The sequence below is a fragment of the Antedon bifida genome, chromosome 2, assembly GCF_963402885.1.
Source record: "Antedon bifida chromosome 2, ecAntBifi1.1, whole genome shotgun sequence".
NCBI lineage: Eukaryota > Metazoa > Echinodermata > Crinoidea > Comatulida > Antedonidae > Antedon > Antedon bifida.
The window spans coordinates 27,013,229-27,030,733 of NC_136227.1; the positions used below are offsets into that span (position 1 = coordinate 27,013,229).

The 17,505-nt window shown below is 31.9% G+C and overlaps 3 protein-coding genes across 7 annotated transcripts in view; 2 read left to right on the forward strand and 1 right to left on the reverse strand.

The window, feature by feature from the left end:
* Window positions 1–17,505, forward strand: part of LOC144858840 (cilia- and flagella-associated protein 119-like) — a 91,941-nt gene that overhangs the window by 36,708 nt on the left and 37,728 nt on the right. The window lies entirely within an intron of this gene.
* Window positions 543–7,830, reverse strand: LOC144836103 (lysosomal amino acid transporter 1 homolog). The gene is made up of 8 exons (XM_078691290.1): window positions 7,713–7,830; window positions 6,397–6,630; window positions 5,498–5,627; window positions 5,014–5,104; window positions 4,535–4,740; window positions 3,889–3,975; window positions 3,152–3,328; window positions 543–1,513 (listed from the first exon to the last, which is right to left on the reverse strand). The coding sequence occupies exons 2-8, from the start codon at window positions 6,594–6,596 to the stop codon at window positions 1,388–1,390; spliced, it is 1,017 nt and encodes a 338-aa protein (XP_078547416.1). The 5' UTR covers window positions 6,597–6,630; window positions 7,713–7,830; the 3' UTR covers window positions 543–1,387.
* Window positions 8,138–17,505, forward strand: part of LOC144858833 (solute carrier family 2, facilitated glucose transporter member 1-like) — a 52,388-nt gene continuing 43,020 nt past the window's right edge. For all 5 annotated transcript variants that reach the window (XR_013616667.1, XM_078714962.1, XM_078714963.1 and 2 more), the window contains exons 1-2: window positions 8,138–8,321; window positions 13,802–13,903. Coding sequence is in view for 4 of the 5 variants with exons in the window: in XM_078714962.1 (XP_078571088.1) it covers window positions 8,256–8,321; window positions 13,802–13,903 (168 nt within the window). In the remaining variant the exon portion in view is untranslated. The remainder of the gene's footprint in view (window positions 8,322–13,801; window positions 13,904–17,505) is intronic.

The following is a 17,505-nucleotide window of genomic DNA, read 5'->3' on the forward strand; positions in this document are numbered from 1 at the left end:
TACATTACAAGAACTGATTTAATAATCAAACTCAGTAAACATAGACATGACAATTAAATAAGTTATTATATTATATTATAATTGTTCCATACATTAAATACAATACTAACACATTTGTTGAGTCAATTTATAATTAGTACAGCAGATGTGTTTTACGACTATTTACTTATCTATAGATTTCTAAAAACAATTTAACTTATCGAATAATTGTCGTTTTATGACATGTTTTAACCTTATCATTGGATCTTGTCAAAAAAAATAACAAACTTTATTTTTGTTTTTAATATGTAAATTGGCAGTATACTTTGATCAAGATTACATTTATTTTATGTTTGTAGCATAAACAACGTCAAGGATAACACTTTAATTCAATCAACTTAAAGTTTGAATCTGAATCAAAAACTAACTGTCCCTTTAAATACCCTGAATTGTCTTACACACGCACCAAGGTGTATTACCATTTAATACCATAAGTTACTTAAACCTATGTAGTACCGTATTTAATGTTAAGTTATTGAGTGTTTTTTCCGTATTAAACTTGGTTCTCATTGGGCGGAACGTAACGATGTAGGCGCAACGCAAGTGAGGTGACCAATCACAGGGCCTGTGTTTAAAATATAATCTAAAACCCAACCAATCAAATGGTAAAGATCTACTTATGTACAAATAAGAATATTTCATAGTTTGATGATTGTAACTAAATTCCACAACACACAATTTAACATAAAATAAATACAAATTTAACAAAAATAAATAAAATGTATTAAGTTGAAACCCTGTTTTGTTGGTTTTAATTAAATAAGTATAACTATAAACTCTCACCTTTGTATGTACTTATAACATTACACAATGGCAGGGTTTATTAAAATAATAATGCCTATTTCAAGAGACTAGTATACTTTGTATATTGCTTATATCAGTTATCCTGCCGGTTATATTTATAGAAAATTCTTCACTAAATACAGTATGATAAATATCAAACAGTAAATAACGATAAAGCAGTTTTAGTAAACCATATTGGCATACCAATGGTCTACAACTGTACCCTGTTGATATTCCGTAATAATGTTAAAATAAAAATATTCAGACCACTGTGATTTCTTTCCTAAAAAAATAGTTGCATGTATATTGCAACCACAGTTTAGGATTTTCTAATATTATAATTGTTTTTTAAGGCAGTGTTTTTAGTAGAAGAAATCTTTTAACTTCTTTAAAATCCTTCTCAAATAAAGTAAATTTATCATAAATATAAAATTTGGCATTTTATTATTAATTAATGAGTTTGTTTAAATTGAAAGGATAAAACCTTATAATTATTTTATATATATATTACAAAATTACTATTAGTAGTAAATTAGTAAACAATTGTTTATTTCAGAGCTTTTTATTATATAATATCAGAGTTGACACTGTTAGCAAATTGGCAGTTGATTGGCGATGGGTCAGTGTCTTCAGACATGAGAGGCTCACTTTTAGGTTCAGCTGGTTTGTATAGACGGAACTGGATAACTACCTGATAATTGGTTAAGGAAACATCTGTAGTGTAAATAACCTCTGCAAAGCATTTCCTGTTTAACGTTTAACCTTTGAACTTTACTATTATGGATACCGGCACTATATAAGTCTGATTGATTGATAAACCATATCAGACTGGGCTGTTTTGAGCAGATAAGCAGCAGATTTAGCTTCTTAAACTCGTCGCCATTTATATGAGATCAGTTGGAGAAGATCAACAAGTGTTTGCAAATGTGACCACTCAAATACAAAAAATGTGAAATGAAATTCAATACTAAAGCTGCTTTCACTCGTGGAAAATGGGTTCAGTGGTAAAACATAGGATCATACGATTCAAATCGGATTCAGGCTCAGAATTCCAAGTGATGGATCAAGGCCATTGGTTTTCTGAATAGTACAATCTTTTTCTTTGACCAGTGAGCATGAATGACCTTGCTCAATTTTTTTCTCAAGAAGTATGTTTCTATACGTCTTTGATGCTATATAAATCCAGGATATTATTATTATTATTATTAAATCACAGAACAAAAACAAAATATAAAAGTTTACAAAAAAAAAAAAAATGAAACCACCATAATATCGGCGCAGAATTCAAAGTGATGGATCAAGGCCATTGGTTTTCTGAAATTGTACAATCATTTTCAATGAGCATGAATGACCTTGCTCAAAATTTTTCTCAGGCCGTAGGGCCGAATCTGGTGGAGATGTGAAAGCAAAATCCTGTTTCACTTTCAAAATTTATTGGAGTTTTTAGGCAGGCTTCCTGATCCCTTGTATCTGCTTATGTACGTTTATTGACTTTTACCGTATGTTACAGTATTGTCAAATACAAAAACATAGAAAACAACTTTGCACTGATTACTTGCTGCATTATGGGAGTATGTTTCCATACATGTTTGATGCTATATAAATCCATATTATTATTATTAAATCACAGAACACAAACAAAATATAAAAGTTTACAAAAAAAAAAAAATTAAACCACTATCAAACTAGTTTGACAAAAAAAGTGCAATGTGCCTAAATATGGTATAGATACAGGTATGACATCATCATGTCCATATATGAGTACATCACATTTTTTTTTCACATAAAGTTCGATAGTGTAGATAGAGCTTAAAGGCCCATTTACACTAGGGCGATAACGATCGACGATAAATAGATAAACATACATTTTTCGTGGATAAAACGAAAGAAATCAGAACAGTTTTCGTTATAGAACTATAGGATAATCATGTATGCTGTATTTGATAAAAATAATATTTTTGAAAATCCAATCAAATGACGTCATGATCAATGACAACAATAAAATCGTTGTATTGTAACGATATTATTGCTCTTACTAATCATGACGTCATTTGATTTGACGCGTGGAAATATTATTTTCATCAAAGGCAGTATAGGTGATAATCCTATAGTTCTAGGAAGAAAACTTTTAAAAATTCTTTTGTTTTAGGTATGAAAAATGCATATTTATATTTTTATCGTCGATCGTTATCGCCCTAGTGTAAATGGGCCTTTAGAATAGTTTAATAGCATATATATTTTATATCAAAACATAATCAAATTTCTTTCATAACTGTCAAGTCATAAATAATAATAATAAATAATGCTTAAAAAGCAAGAAAAAGGATACAGTGAAGTCAAAGGCAAGTGTTCCAAGACTACCCACAAGCCATGGTAGATGTCGGATCATGAAGACAGCAGTGTTACCTTGTACTTCAAAAAGCACAGAACTTCCATACAATAGATTTCCCACGATTGCTATTATGAACATTACTCTCGATATTCCCTCAACCGACTTTCTTTTATACTGTGAAGAAATTAAAATAATAATATTTTTATTTGGAAAATTGTAGTATAATTTTGATGGGGCAAGCAATACAGAAAACTCTTCTTACTCCAACTAATAATATATAACACAAAATTATTAAAAATACAAAAATATTGAATTAAATTTGTGTAAGTGGTTTATGCTATAATTCTTTATAAAATATACTTTTTTATTATTATACTAGTTTTATCTGACCCGAAACCAGAGAATTATAGAATATTTTTTTTTATATTTTCCAAGGTTCTCCCTTCTCCCAAGTTTGTTTTTCTAGGCAACAAAGACTTCAAAAGTTTATTACTGTATGTTCATAAAATATATAAACATCTTCTGATTTGAAAAGAAATTGAACAATGTTCTTGAATGAATCAATTACTAATACTATGTTACCATTTTTTTAATAGATATCGTTTAAATAAAATCAAATCCATGTTACATTTGATCCTGTCAAACACAAATGTTCCAACAAATAATTTCTTTTAATTATATTTGTTACCCTAATTTTTCATACTGTATTGGATGTTATAACTTGGCATACTTACATTCATATAGATCTGGGGCGTTCTGGATACTAAATAGAATACACTAGATAACACACCACATGTATACCCTACTATATCCTTGTTGGACTGCGGAAGATGAAAGTAGTAAAATCAATATAATAGTATCCCTATTAAGGGGACACATTGGGACACAATAAAGTGTCCCTTTAATAGGAGTATTTGATAGGATGGGGTTATAATGTAATTTAAGAATGAAAAACTTATTTTGGCTAGGCAGTAGAGTACTTATATTAAATACATACATTTACAAAATTGGTTTAAAGAAACAAAATATTTGACTTTAGAGGAAATAAACTCTAATTAATATTTAACTCTATGAACCTAATTCATAAAACCAGGGAAGAGTTGTAATTTAACTCTTCCCTGATAAAACTAAATACAATGTTGAATACATGATCATATGTTTTGATTCCATGTAACACAACACTAAAATAATGCAACCCAGACACGTCAGGTCCCTACACTGAATACAGGTTTGATGTTTATATTAAAAGCTTAGTTTCCACTAGGATGTAAGTGTAACATCATTTGACCAATCACAAGCAATGGACTATACAGACTTTCGCTTGCCATTGGTCAGTGCATTGCATCCTAGTGGGAACCAAGCTTAAAGAGAAAATCTTACAGAAAATAAGCAGTTATCATCATACAGATAAACCTTGCAATCAGACACACTAAGTAATGTTCTTCCTGGTAGCCGTGCTATAGAGGGCTCTTGTTGCAGTTGTGATGATGAAATCGTAAATACTGATGAAAACCACATGATCATACCGACACATAAAACAACCTGTCCTGGATTTGAGTCGACTGGTGCATAATTACTGAGCAATCCTAAAAAAAAATTCAACTGAGTAACTGTATGTAGTATGGTTTGGCACACTCTGGATTCTATAACTATTATCATTTTTTCAGTAACTTATGTGGGCTCAAAGATAATATATAGTAAGTAGGTTCAAGCTTGGTGGTCTTGGCTACAGATTGTGGTATCAGTACGATGTGAAATCTACTGTACTTTTAGAAGTACTTTCATACTGTGAGTACTGAGGTATTCAGTAAGTTTTCACACCCTTTGCAAAAAGTAATGTTTTCAACTACTGTACTTACGAGCCCTTCGTTTTCTGTTCTTAATGAAATAATACAAGTATTGGGATATGATGAGGAAGTCCATGAAAATGTAGTAATATGCTGTCCCGACCTAAAGAATAAGGAACATATAGGTTACAGGCTAAACGAATGTATACAAATTATTACACTCCGGAGTTTTGACACACCGGGGTGTCAACCTTGCAGTTGTAGTAGATGCGACAGGTAAAATCAACAACTCCGGAGTTCAAACCAGGGTAAACTGCGGGGACACACCGGGATGGTCGATGTGAAAGGTACCAACATCAAACCCCAGAGATGTTAGGTCAAAAGCATGGGTGACATCATCTCAAACAAATATAACTGGTTTTTTTTTTTATTATTCATATTTCATACAGAGAAACACATAAGGAAAAAAAGGAAAGATAAAACAAAAAGACGTGTCTATGACAAGCAGTAAAAAGATTAACAATATAACAGTTTTTAATTTAGTTTTGGGAAATACCTGTGTTGCGAGTTGGTCAGCAAGTAAACAACCCAGCAGATTTGTGGAATCACCCAGCAACCATAGAATTAAAAATGCTACCGATACACCTTCATCCATCTTTCCATTCTTGTACGATTCATAAAATTGACTGTGAAACAAAACAGATACATATCATGGGAAGATGCTGCATGGGTGTGATTTTCCTTGGGAGTAGGGGGTGGGGGGAGGGTTGTGTGGGCTTGTGGGAGAGAATGTCTGTGAGTTTAAATTTTACTTCTTACCACCACACCCAAACTGATCAATTCTACTGAATTTTCCAAACCACTAAAGCTTGGTTCCCTCTAGAGATGCAATGCAAGGACATGATGCAATACAAGCAAGTTGACCAATGACAAGTAAGCTGTCATTGCGTCTCTAGTGGGAACCAAGCATTAGTCTTAGACATAAAGAAAACATTTAAAGATGTATTGTTCCCCAAAAACATGAAAAGTTAGGATTAATAAAAAAAGATTTATACCCTGTAGCTGCCATTTTGCAGTAGAAAAAAAAACTTAAATAATGTTTTCACTTTTAAAAAGACAAAATAAACGGTTAAATTCAACTGAAAACCAATTGACCCCCAATTCCAATCTTCAATTTGACTATTTTTTGCTTTAAATTACAGGACTTTTTTTTCAGGTTCAATTTTTGTTCAAAGTGAACAACTACTGTATTATGTGACATTAAAAACACATTTTTTTTAAATGACCTGGACAATATATATCTCTGTCTACATTATAAAAATTGAAAAAAATGTGATGTGTCCAATTATGTTAGTGATCTGCTCAAATATGGTATTGGTAAAGACATCATCATGTCCATATTATTGGACACATCACATTTTTTGGATAGTGTAGACAGAGCTTAAAGAAACGTACGGTAAAAATACAACAACCCAACAGCATATTGACAGCAAACCAAGGATGAAGCCTGTCAGTTGAACATTATTAGTAATACATTCATGAAATGTCTGCCATAACCATTCAATTGCGCCATCGTCTGTGCAGTTATCAGCAATAAACGAAGTATGTCCGAGCATTCCATGTATATAGTAGAAACTGTTTTCAAAGTCATCCATCTTTATTCTGGTATAGGCCTAGCATTAGTTTGATCTGAAAACCAAGTGAGAACATCAGTAAGAAATAAAAGAAAAGGCCTAAATATAATTTAATAATCCTAGTAAAATTGCATTTTATTGTCTTTTGTTTGTATCAATCCTGTTTAGTTAGTGTTATACTTTTATTACACTACAGTACTGTTTTATTTCATTTTCATTTATTTATTGGACCAATAAACATACAGAACAGAAACAAAGTACAATGGCCAGGGGCAACTAAAGCAAAAGAATTACTAACTCAAAGAGTCAGTTGCACCTAAAAAAACATCGAAATACAAATATATTGTACCAAGTAAAACAATTGTACAAGCTAATTATATATATTACTCAAAATTAGTATTATAAAAATACAAAATTAATAGATTAATAATCGGAAACAGCATCTCTTTGAACAGTGAGGTAATGTCGGACTTTATTTAGAAAAAAAGTCAAGGTTAAACTTTAAAACTGCTGAAAAGAGACCTCAACTGCTGTGTATGGTATGGATGACTTTGGAAACTTGGTCGCTGTCGGATGTGTCAATAAAAAAATAATGTGATTTAGTTTACTAGGCCCTCTAGGCTACCTAGCTATCTATGCCTGGCTAGCTAGGTCGGGATAGCTACATAGGCTAGGCTAGAGAGCCTAGGCTGCTTATCATATAGGCCTAGGCCTACTACTAGGGCCTATGCCCTAGGTTAGTAGGCCTAAACTAGAGGACCTGCCTCCTTCCTAGTATTGGTAGCCTACCTAGAAAAATACAACGATCTTGTTGATTGATTTGAAACCAGTAAATAGGCTAGACTTTGATGCTGCACAAAATTGTCCATCAAAAGATTGACCTGAAGCTTGAAGATCATATAGAATACAGTAAACGACCAAATTCAGCAAGATGTACAAGGAACCACAATCCACTTACAATTACAAAGTTCCAGTGACCAAAGACCAACCGATTCCAGAGCTCTTTCTTCCCTAACACAGTCAGTCACTACATAATCTATGATTAGCTCTCCCCTCCTTAACCTCTACTCACACATTGAGTGATACTCCAGTTGGAGTTTATCAATTATTCAATCAAGATCAAGATCAGACACCTACCTATGATGCCTACGAAGGTGTAAAATAGTTTTACTATAATACAATAAAGGTCAAGTTCAAGGAATTGTCGAGCAGGCTAGCTAGGCCATGTAATGTTGATGTTGGGTCCGGTTCTTGCAGAGGTTTATGATGATTTATTTTGCATCCTGTCCGCCCCCACACGACGACACGACACATACACATACAACAAACACACCATTGATCCCGGTCGTGTGAGGGCCGCTACAACTTGATATAAATACATACATAAACTTGGGAAAACGTACTTCCGTAACAAATTTGTTAATACAAAATCTCGGAGTGACTTATTTTTGCGCACATGGCTTACTTTTTGCATGCTTTTTGTAATTGTGTTGACCTTGTTGACATACTCTTTTAACTCCATGCTTGCCTGCTAGCTAGCCATTAACGCTCTGTTAATAATAGAAGAAGGATCGGAGACTACAGTAAACACAGTTGACAAGTTTTTGACTTGATTCTAGCTAGGCCTAGGCCCTAATATTAATAATACCTAGACCTGTGTGACAACAAAACATCTTCGGAATGGCATTAAATGAGGAGACGAAGCACAGCCAAGAGATGTCTAACTTTGACGAGGGAAAGCATGAGGTAGGTTTAGCGGTGGCATATAATGACTAGCCTGGCCTAGGCCTAACTAACTGTAGAGAATTTAGAGTCCCCCAGCCAGCCCAGCAGGTCATGCAAGCCTACTCACTCTTGCCGATTCAGGGACGATTCGGCCCTGAGACGATTCGGCCTACCTTTGTCTATATATAGACATTCTTTAGATTTTTCTAATAGGCCTAGACCTTATATTATATAGAATGTCCAAATACCTTCTATGCGTTTTATATAGACGTTATATAGAATGTCTATAGATATTCTATAGATTTTTTTATAGAATGTCTATCTATGGAGTGTTTTTTTTATAGACCTTGGTTTTTGTAGATCATGATCTCATTTTTCGTCACCATCACCCACTATCTCGTATTACATGTTTCATCTTTTTATCGAGCATTATTATTGTTATGAATATTTATTGAAAACCTGCCTAACATTAAAAAATGAAAAATTTATGGAAAAAAACAAAAAAATAATACGTAAACAGATTTACATGTCATCTTCAGAAGAATTACCTACATTCATAAATAACTTCAGTCTATAGAAATTCTATAAAATTACAAATTCTATAGAAAACGAGAAACACTCTATAGACGCTATAAAAATTCTATAGAAACTGAAATAGGTTTCTATAGAAATGTTGTACTTCTATAGAATACCATAGAGCTCTATAAAACTTTCTATAGAATTCTATTGAATTCTATAGAATTCTATTGAATTCTATAGAACATTTTTGTAAGGGAAGTACGAGCAGATCAATTTGTTTGTTGTTGTTTGTGTATAAAATTTGAGGTGAGGTTCACATGAAGTTCTGTTGAAATAAATGATACAGTACCAGTAACATATTTGGGAAACATATCTGAATTTTATTTAAGTAGAGAGGCTAATATTAATAATAGTTTTCGGGTATTGCTAAACTGCGCAAACTGCGCAAACACTGCGCAAACTGCGCAAACACTGCGCAAACAACAAAAAAAGCTGCGCAAACCTCCTTCAAAACAATTATTATTGATTAGAACACAACTAGAACTATATAGGGAGACAATTTATGAGAAAAAAAATTTGAAATTCCTTTAAGTTTGCCTTTTTTTGGGTGAAAAACTTTAATTTTTGGGAAAATTACTGATTTCACAGCGCAAACAACAAAAAAAGCTGCGCAAACCTCCTTCAAAACAATTAATATTGATAGAACACAACTAGAACTATATAGGGAGACAATTTATAGGAAAACAAATTTGAAATTCCTTTAAGTTTGCCTTTTTTTGGGTGAAAAACTTCAATTTTTGGGAAAATTACTGATTTCACAGCGCAAACCCCCAAAAAAAGCTGCGCAAACCTCCTTCAAACCAATTAATGTTTATTAGAACACAACTAGAACTATATAGGGAGACAATTTATGGGGAAAAAAAATTGAAATTCCTTTAAGTTTGCCTTTTTTTGGGTGAAAAACTTCAATTTTTGGGAAAATTACTGATTTCACAGCGCAAACAACAAAAAAAGCTGCGCAAACCTCCTTTAAATCAATTAATATTGATAAAAACACAACTAGAACTATATAGGGAGACAATTTATGAGAAAAAAAATTTGAAATTCCTTTAAGTTTGCCTTTTTTTTGGGTGAAAAACTTCAATTTTTAGGAAAATTACTGATTTCACAGCGCAAACAACAAAAAAGCTGCGCAAACCTCCTTTAAATCAATTAATATTGATTAAAACACAACTAGACCTATATAGGAAGACAATTTATGAGGAAAAAAATTTGAAATTCCTTTAAGTTTGCCTTTTTTTGGGTGAAAAACTTCAATTTTTGGGAAAATTACTGATTTCACAGCGCAAACAACAAAAAAAGCTGCGCAAACCTCCTTCAAAACAATTAATATTGATAGAACACAACTAGAACTATATAGGGAGACAATTTATGGGAAAAAAAATTTGAAATTCCTTTAAGTTTGCCTTTTTTTGGGTGAAAAACTTCAATTTTTGGGAAAATTACTGATTTCACAGCGCAAACAACAAAAAAAGCTGCGCAAACCTCCTTTAAATCAATTAATATTGATAAAAACACAACTAGAACTATATAGGGAGACAATTTATGAGAAAAAAAATTTGAAATTCCTTTAAGTTTGCCTTTTTTTTGGGTGAAAAACTTCAATTTTTAGGAAAATTACTGATTTCACAGTGCAAACAACAAAAAAAGCTGCGCAAACCTCTTTTAAATCAATTAATATTGATTAAAACACAACTAGACCTATATAGGAAGACAATTTATGAGGAAAAAAATTTGAAATTCCTTTAAGTTTGCCTTTTTTTGGGTGAAAAACTTCAATTTTTGGGAAAATTACTGATTTCACAGCGCAAACAACAAAAAAAGCTGCGCAAACCTCCTTTAAATCAATTAATATTGATAAAAACACAACTAGAACTATATAGGGAGACAATTTATGAGAAAAAAAATTTGAAATTCCTTTAAGTTTGCCTTTTTTTTGGGTGAAAAACTTCAATTTTTGGGAAAATTACTGATTTCACAGCGCAAACAACAAAAAAAGCTGCGCAAACCTCCTTTAAATCAATTAATATTGATTAAAACACAACTAGACCTATATAGGAAGACAATTTATGAGGAAAAAAATTTGAAATTCCTTTAAGTTTGCCTTTTTTTGGGTGAAAAACTTCAATTTTTGGGAAAATTACTGATTTCACAGCGCAAACAACAAAAAAAGCTGCGCAAACCTCCTTCAAAACAATTAATATTGATTAGATAACAACTAGAACTATATAGGGAGACAATTTATGGAAAAACAATTTGAAAATTGCTGTAAGTTTGCCTGTTTTTTTTAAATAAAAAATTTAAATTACAGATTTCACAGATTTTAAGGTTTGCGCACACTGCGCAAACACCAAAAAAAGCTGCGCAAACCTCCTTCAAACCAATTAATATTGATAAGAACACAACTAGAACTATATAGGAAGACAATTTATGAAAAAACAATATTGAAATTCCTGTAAGTTTGCCTTTGTTTGGGTAAAACAATTTTTGGGAAAATTACAGATTTCACAACGCAAACTTTAAAAAAAACAGAAACAAGAAATTTTTTTTTTTTTAAATATAACTTTATTTAATGAAATGTTTCGCAATTATTTACCTTCAAGGTTTTTTTATAACATTCTACTGTATTTCCAAATCAACATCATGTAGGTTTGCGCAGGGTTTTTTTAGGTTTGCGCGATTTACACTGCAAAATCTGACATTTCACCCAAAAAATGATGTTTTTCGCCCAAAAAAAGGCCAACTTACAGCAATTTCATAATTTTTTTTCATAAATTACTTGCCATGATAGTCCTAGTCATGATAGAACCAATAATAAGTGATTTGGAAGAGGTTTGCACAGGTTTTTTTTAGGTTTGCGCGATTTACACTGTAAAATCTGACATTTCACCCAAAAAATTATGTTTTTCGCCCTAAAAAAAAGCCAACTTACAGCAATTTTATTATTTTTTTCCATAAATTACTTGCTATGATAGTCCTAGTCATGATAGAACCAATAATAAGTGATTTGGAAGAGGTTTGCGCAGGTTTTTTTTGGTTTGCGCGATTTACACTGTAAAATCTGACATTTCACCCAAAAAATGATGTTTTTCGCCCAAAAAAAAGCCAACTTACAGCAATTTCATAATTTTTTTTTTCATAAATTACTTGCTATGATAGTCCTAGTCATGATAGAACCAATAATAAGTGATTTGGAAGAGGTTTGCGCAGGTTTTGTTTGGTTTGCGCGATTTACACTGTAAAATCTGACATTTCACCCAAAAAATGATGTTTTTCGCCCAAAAAAAAGCCAACTTACAGCAATTTCATAATTTTTTTTTCATAAATTACTTGCTATGATAGTCCTAGTCATGATAGAAACAATAATAAGCCATTTGGAGGAGGTTTGCGCAGGGTTTTTTTTAATTTGCGCTTGGTTTGCGCTGTTTGCGCTTGGTTTGCGCAGTTTAGCAATACCCATAGTTTTCAGCTTAGTCTTTCTTAACCATTCTAGGTTCAACTCATTATTGGAATTAGTAAACTCAATTTCCAAGATGACACTACAGTACTAGTGCAGCAAATAAAAAATATACTTGTGATTTTAAATTTGGAATTAAAACCCATTTTTTTTTTTTTATCATTTTGTTTTTCAAACTGAGGTACTGTATAAACATTGAATTGAATGGATTTAGTATGAGTTATCACACATAAATATTGATAGTTGGAAGTAATCTGCATTGTTGATAAAAAAAAACACATACAGCACTTACTTTATTATGATAGTGTGTTTACACACACACTTGCTCATTGACACAGGTTTAATATTCTTAACCAACAGTAAATAAATAAATCTAGAGTTGAGCTTGTTGCTACAGTTAGGAAGTTTAGTGATCTTCTCAACCTATAAAACAACCCCCCCCCCCCCCACTTTTTTTATGGTGGAATATTTACTAGCTTTCAATTTGTATGCAAACATTGTAGTACAGTATTAATACATGCCTTTTCCCCATTGTAACCTTTATCTAGCAATTTATCTTAAATTGGTTTAATATTTTTTATAACCAACAATAAGTTATTTATTAATTATTTTATTTATTTTCAATCTTTCGACAATCACTAGAGTTGAACTTGTTGTTTGGAGGGTTAGTGATCTTCCTAACCTACAAAAAACGCAACCTTTTATGGTGCAATATTTACAAGCTTTATTTTGTTTATAATCCCTTTAAATTTGTATGCAAATACTGTAGTAATAAAACATGCCTTCCTATTGCTTAGCCTGCCTCTTAGCCTTATCTTTATCTGGCAATTTATCTTATCGTTTCTGCTCTACAACAAACTTAAAACCATTTTTTTGAAGTACTAAAGTTGTATATATAAAACATCTTTTAGAATTAAGTGCCTCCCCACCACCTTTGAATAACCCTCACAAATGATAAACGACCTCTAAAAACTCTCATGAAAAACTCCTGGTGCCGTTTATTTCTAGAACAACCATAGCACCAATCAACCCATTTTGAATATATGCCCACCCTTGGTTATAAACCCATTTCGAATATATGCCCACCCTTAGTTATAAGCCCATTTTGAATATATGCCCACCCTTGGTTATAAGGCAATCTTCCAATATAAGCCCACCCTTGGGTATAATCCCATCCTACGATAAGTATTTCCTCATGTATTTAACCCCCATATTGATTGACATTTGAATCAGATACATAATCATGACCCTATCTACTGTATAATATCATGACTGCAGGTCAAAACACACCAGCTACTGGGAAGTTTTACAGACCAGCCATAATCTTTATTGGACATTGGTCAGCAGGCCAAAATTGACCACTGATTTCAGACCAAGGAGATACAAGTTATGAGTTTATGACCTTTTAAAAAAACACCCAATTTTACTAGAATAAAATCAAATTGATATTTTCTTTTTTTTTTAGGGAAAAGTGACAAAAGTACTTACATTCACTGTTGCGTCAGCCGTGATTGGTTCGTCTTTACAATTTGGTTACAATACAGGTGTTATTAATGCACCACAGCAGGTGAGTGAATACTTGCAATTTGTTTTAATCAGTTTCTAGTTTTTTACTTTTTTTTCACATTCATTTCTGAACATTATTTTATTAATGTTTTTAATTGCTGATTGTTAATAGAATATGAATCAATTAATTACAGAATTTATAAAATTTGTTTTATTCAATTATAATACCATTTCACAGTTTATAATACCCTTTACTGAACTGTGAACTTTTATTCTTAACAAATTGTAATCAATACAAGTTTGCATAGTGAAGGCAATTTTCCACAGTTTTTTTTTTATGGAAAAACAAAACATACCAGCGAGAGGCCAGTTTTTTTTAGTTGTTTACTCCGTATTTGTTGTATTTAACTGACCAATCACAGTACATGAATAACATCCCAGGCCCGTAGCCAAGGAGGGTTTTTATGGTTCGAGCGAACTCCCCTTTACAGTGAACCCCCCCCTTAACCATCTGCGAACCCCCATCCCCGACATCCCCAATACCTCACCACACCCTCATCTCTGAAAATCCTCCAAATACGTGCCCCACAATACAAAAGGTTGTTTGTAAATTGAAAAATTTGTAAACTCGTTCGTGAATAACTCATACCTTATTGTTAAACAAATGAATTGGTTGCCGATTTTCACCTGAAAAATAATACAAATTTTTGGTCCCAGGATGTAACATGATATTGACGCGAGCTTGGGCACAAACGAATCGTACAAAGAACACCGCTAGACAACCGCGTACCTATTGTTTCGATCACTGGCAGTCAGCATGCATAAAGTATATAGCCTTCCGACGTACATCAAAAAATGGAACGCTGCGGTTACCTACAATATTTATGTGTGGCTATGAAGTATAGTGTATCATCATCATAGAGGATTATAGTGAATTTAATATACACTATAATATCTATGGTATCATGTACTGTAGTTTACATTAGGCCTATAGCATTCGATTATTTTTTTCTAGATCACCAGCCGATACGTAGGCCTACTCAACTGTATCAATACCACCTATTTACATTGATATATTTAGTTTCCTCAACAAATTGCTGTAAATAAATATAGATAGAGCTATCAGGGGCGGTCGCAGGACTATTTTAAGAGGGTTGCCCAAAGACTCCAGGGCTGTAGACACTGAGTATTTGAGCAAGCAAATTGTTAAATGACACCCCTAGATGGCCGCAAATAGTATTCTCGCACGTAAATTTATGATAATTTTTTTTTCGTTCAATGCGAACGTCACGGGAAAGTCCCCGATGAAGGTACTTTTCGTATGGTAATACATTCTAATAACTGTACTCAATTAATGTACATTAATTATCAATTAATAATTTTTAAAAGTTGTACAAAAAATATGAAGCTGTTGCTATAAATATATTGAGCAAAAGGTTAAATTGTATAATTTGAAATTTTAATTCATTTAAAAATGCTAAATAAAGTCAGATGTTAAAACCACAATTTCCAAAAATTCATTTTTATTTATCCACTATAAACTTTACAAAAGTGTTGTTTTAAACCACACTCCAAATAAAACAAAAAAAATAATGATAGGACATTTGCAGAAAGAAGCAAACTTTGCTCTGTTACCAGTATAACACGGTTCAAATTTCGGAACGTCTATAAATTACTACGGAAATTCGGCCTATTTACGAACGTACGGAAATGAAGATAAATAGGGTACTACACGCATCTGAAATACAAAACTATACGCACAATTATGATTTGAAAACCCCCGGCAAAATGCAATAATTATGAACAAATCGATTATTAGCTTTGGCAATATGCCTAATATTTAAAAGAAATGAATATCGGCTATATTTCGTTTGTCAATGAATTTTTGAATTCATGTGTGAATGATTGATCCATTAGAGGTAATCTGTGATGGCTCTAGTAACACTGCTATGCGTGGGTAATTTGTGAATAACGTAGTAAGTATGCTACATACACGAGCCTAGATAGGGAAGATCTGTACTGTCGTTCATTGCGAGAGGAGGGGGAATGTAACAAGCCAGAGATGAAATAAAATTACTAACATTTAGCTGATTGTCGTTGTTTTAGTTTAGAAATTTATTGACCGACATCTATTTCTCATGTGTAGTAGAGCGTTTCTTTGATTGAATAATTTTTTTTGTATTATAACACAAGTTCATTTTGGATTTTCAGTAAATTACCAATGGTTTATTCAAAGTCAAACTGTAACTAATCCCTCACTATTCAATTATACTACTATATTGTTGAAAAATGGATTGCGTGACATGAAAATAGATTGATAGTAAAACGTAATAAAGATACGCTCTTGTCTGGTTATTAGGTATGCATGCTCTGATGAAGAAGAGGATTATTTTTGTAGCGTTCCATTTAAAATAAATTTTATTACAAAGAAATATTTTGGTTGTGAAGGTCGTTTTAACAATTAGGCTAATAACAAAACATTCAACAACTAGAGGGTACTCCGAGAGTACAAACCTCCGCCTACTGTAAAATTCCCCTACATAAAATGTCCCCGGAAAATATATATATATTTTTTTTATTTTTTTTTATTAGTTCTAAGTGTAAGGCTAACTGCACACTACAAAGTTGTAGATGAGAGTTTGGTGTAGGGGCATTCCACAGTATTTGGTCCGTGGGTTTAAAAATTTCATTTACTGATTTTGATGTAACTCTTGGCCATTTCTCAAAGTAGACATGTTGAAGTTTATTAAATAACATTTTTTTTATTTTTCTGATATTTATTTTTTAAGTTGTTGAATATTAAATATGAAAAAGTCATATTTGGCGTTACGGACGGGACATTTTTAATCCTATTTATTTCATAAACTATGCATCTTATTACTGTTTTTTCAACAGATATAGTTACTTTATGTCTCAATAATACATAATCAAGTATTTAATTAAAATTTTGTTGTTTATTAATTTCATACATCCATTTCAAATTCATAAATGTCCCGTCCGCGACGTTTTAGGCGGTTTTTTTACATTTTTTTAAAAAGTAATGATGCAAAAATCTTGATATTTCATTTTCTCCTCCTGAGGACTATATCTCATTATATTATAAACAAATTTTTTGAAAATTTTAGATTTTGATGACAATATCATATTTCAAAAATATATTGTTACGGATGGGACATTTTTGTTACGGACGGGACGTATCATTTAAATCCTAATTATTTCACAAACCATGCTTCTTTTGAACATTTTTTTGCCAGATATAGTTACTTTATGTCCCTATTGTACATATTCAAGCATTTTATAACACATATTTTGTTTATTAAATTTCATATATACATTTCAAAATTCATAATTGTCCCATCCGCGACATTTTAATAGTAGTTTTATGGTGTTTTTTACATTTCAGTTAAAAGTACTGATACCACAATTTAATATTTTGTTTTCTCCTTTTAAAACTATATGCAATACATTATAAACAAATATTTTGAAACTTTTGGTGAAAATATCATATTCAAAAATATATTGATGACATTTTTCGTAGGCACGGGACAGACATTTTTGTTAAGGACGGGACATATCATTTAAATCCTTTTTATTTCATAATAAAACCATGCATCTTGTTAACATTTTTGCCCATAAATATACTGCAGTTACTTTTTTTTCAAA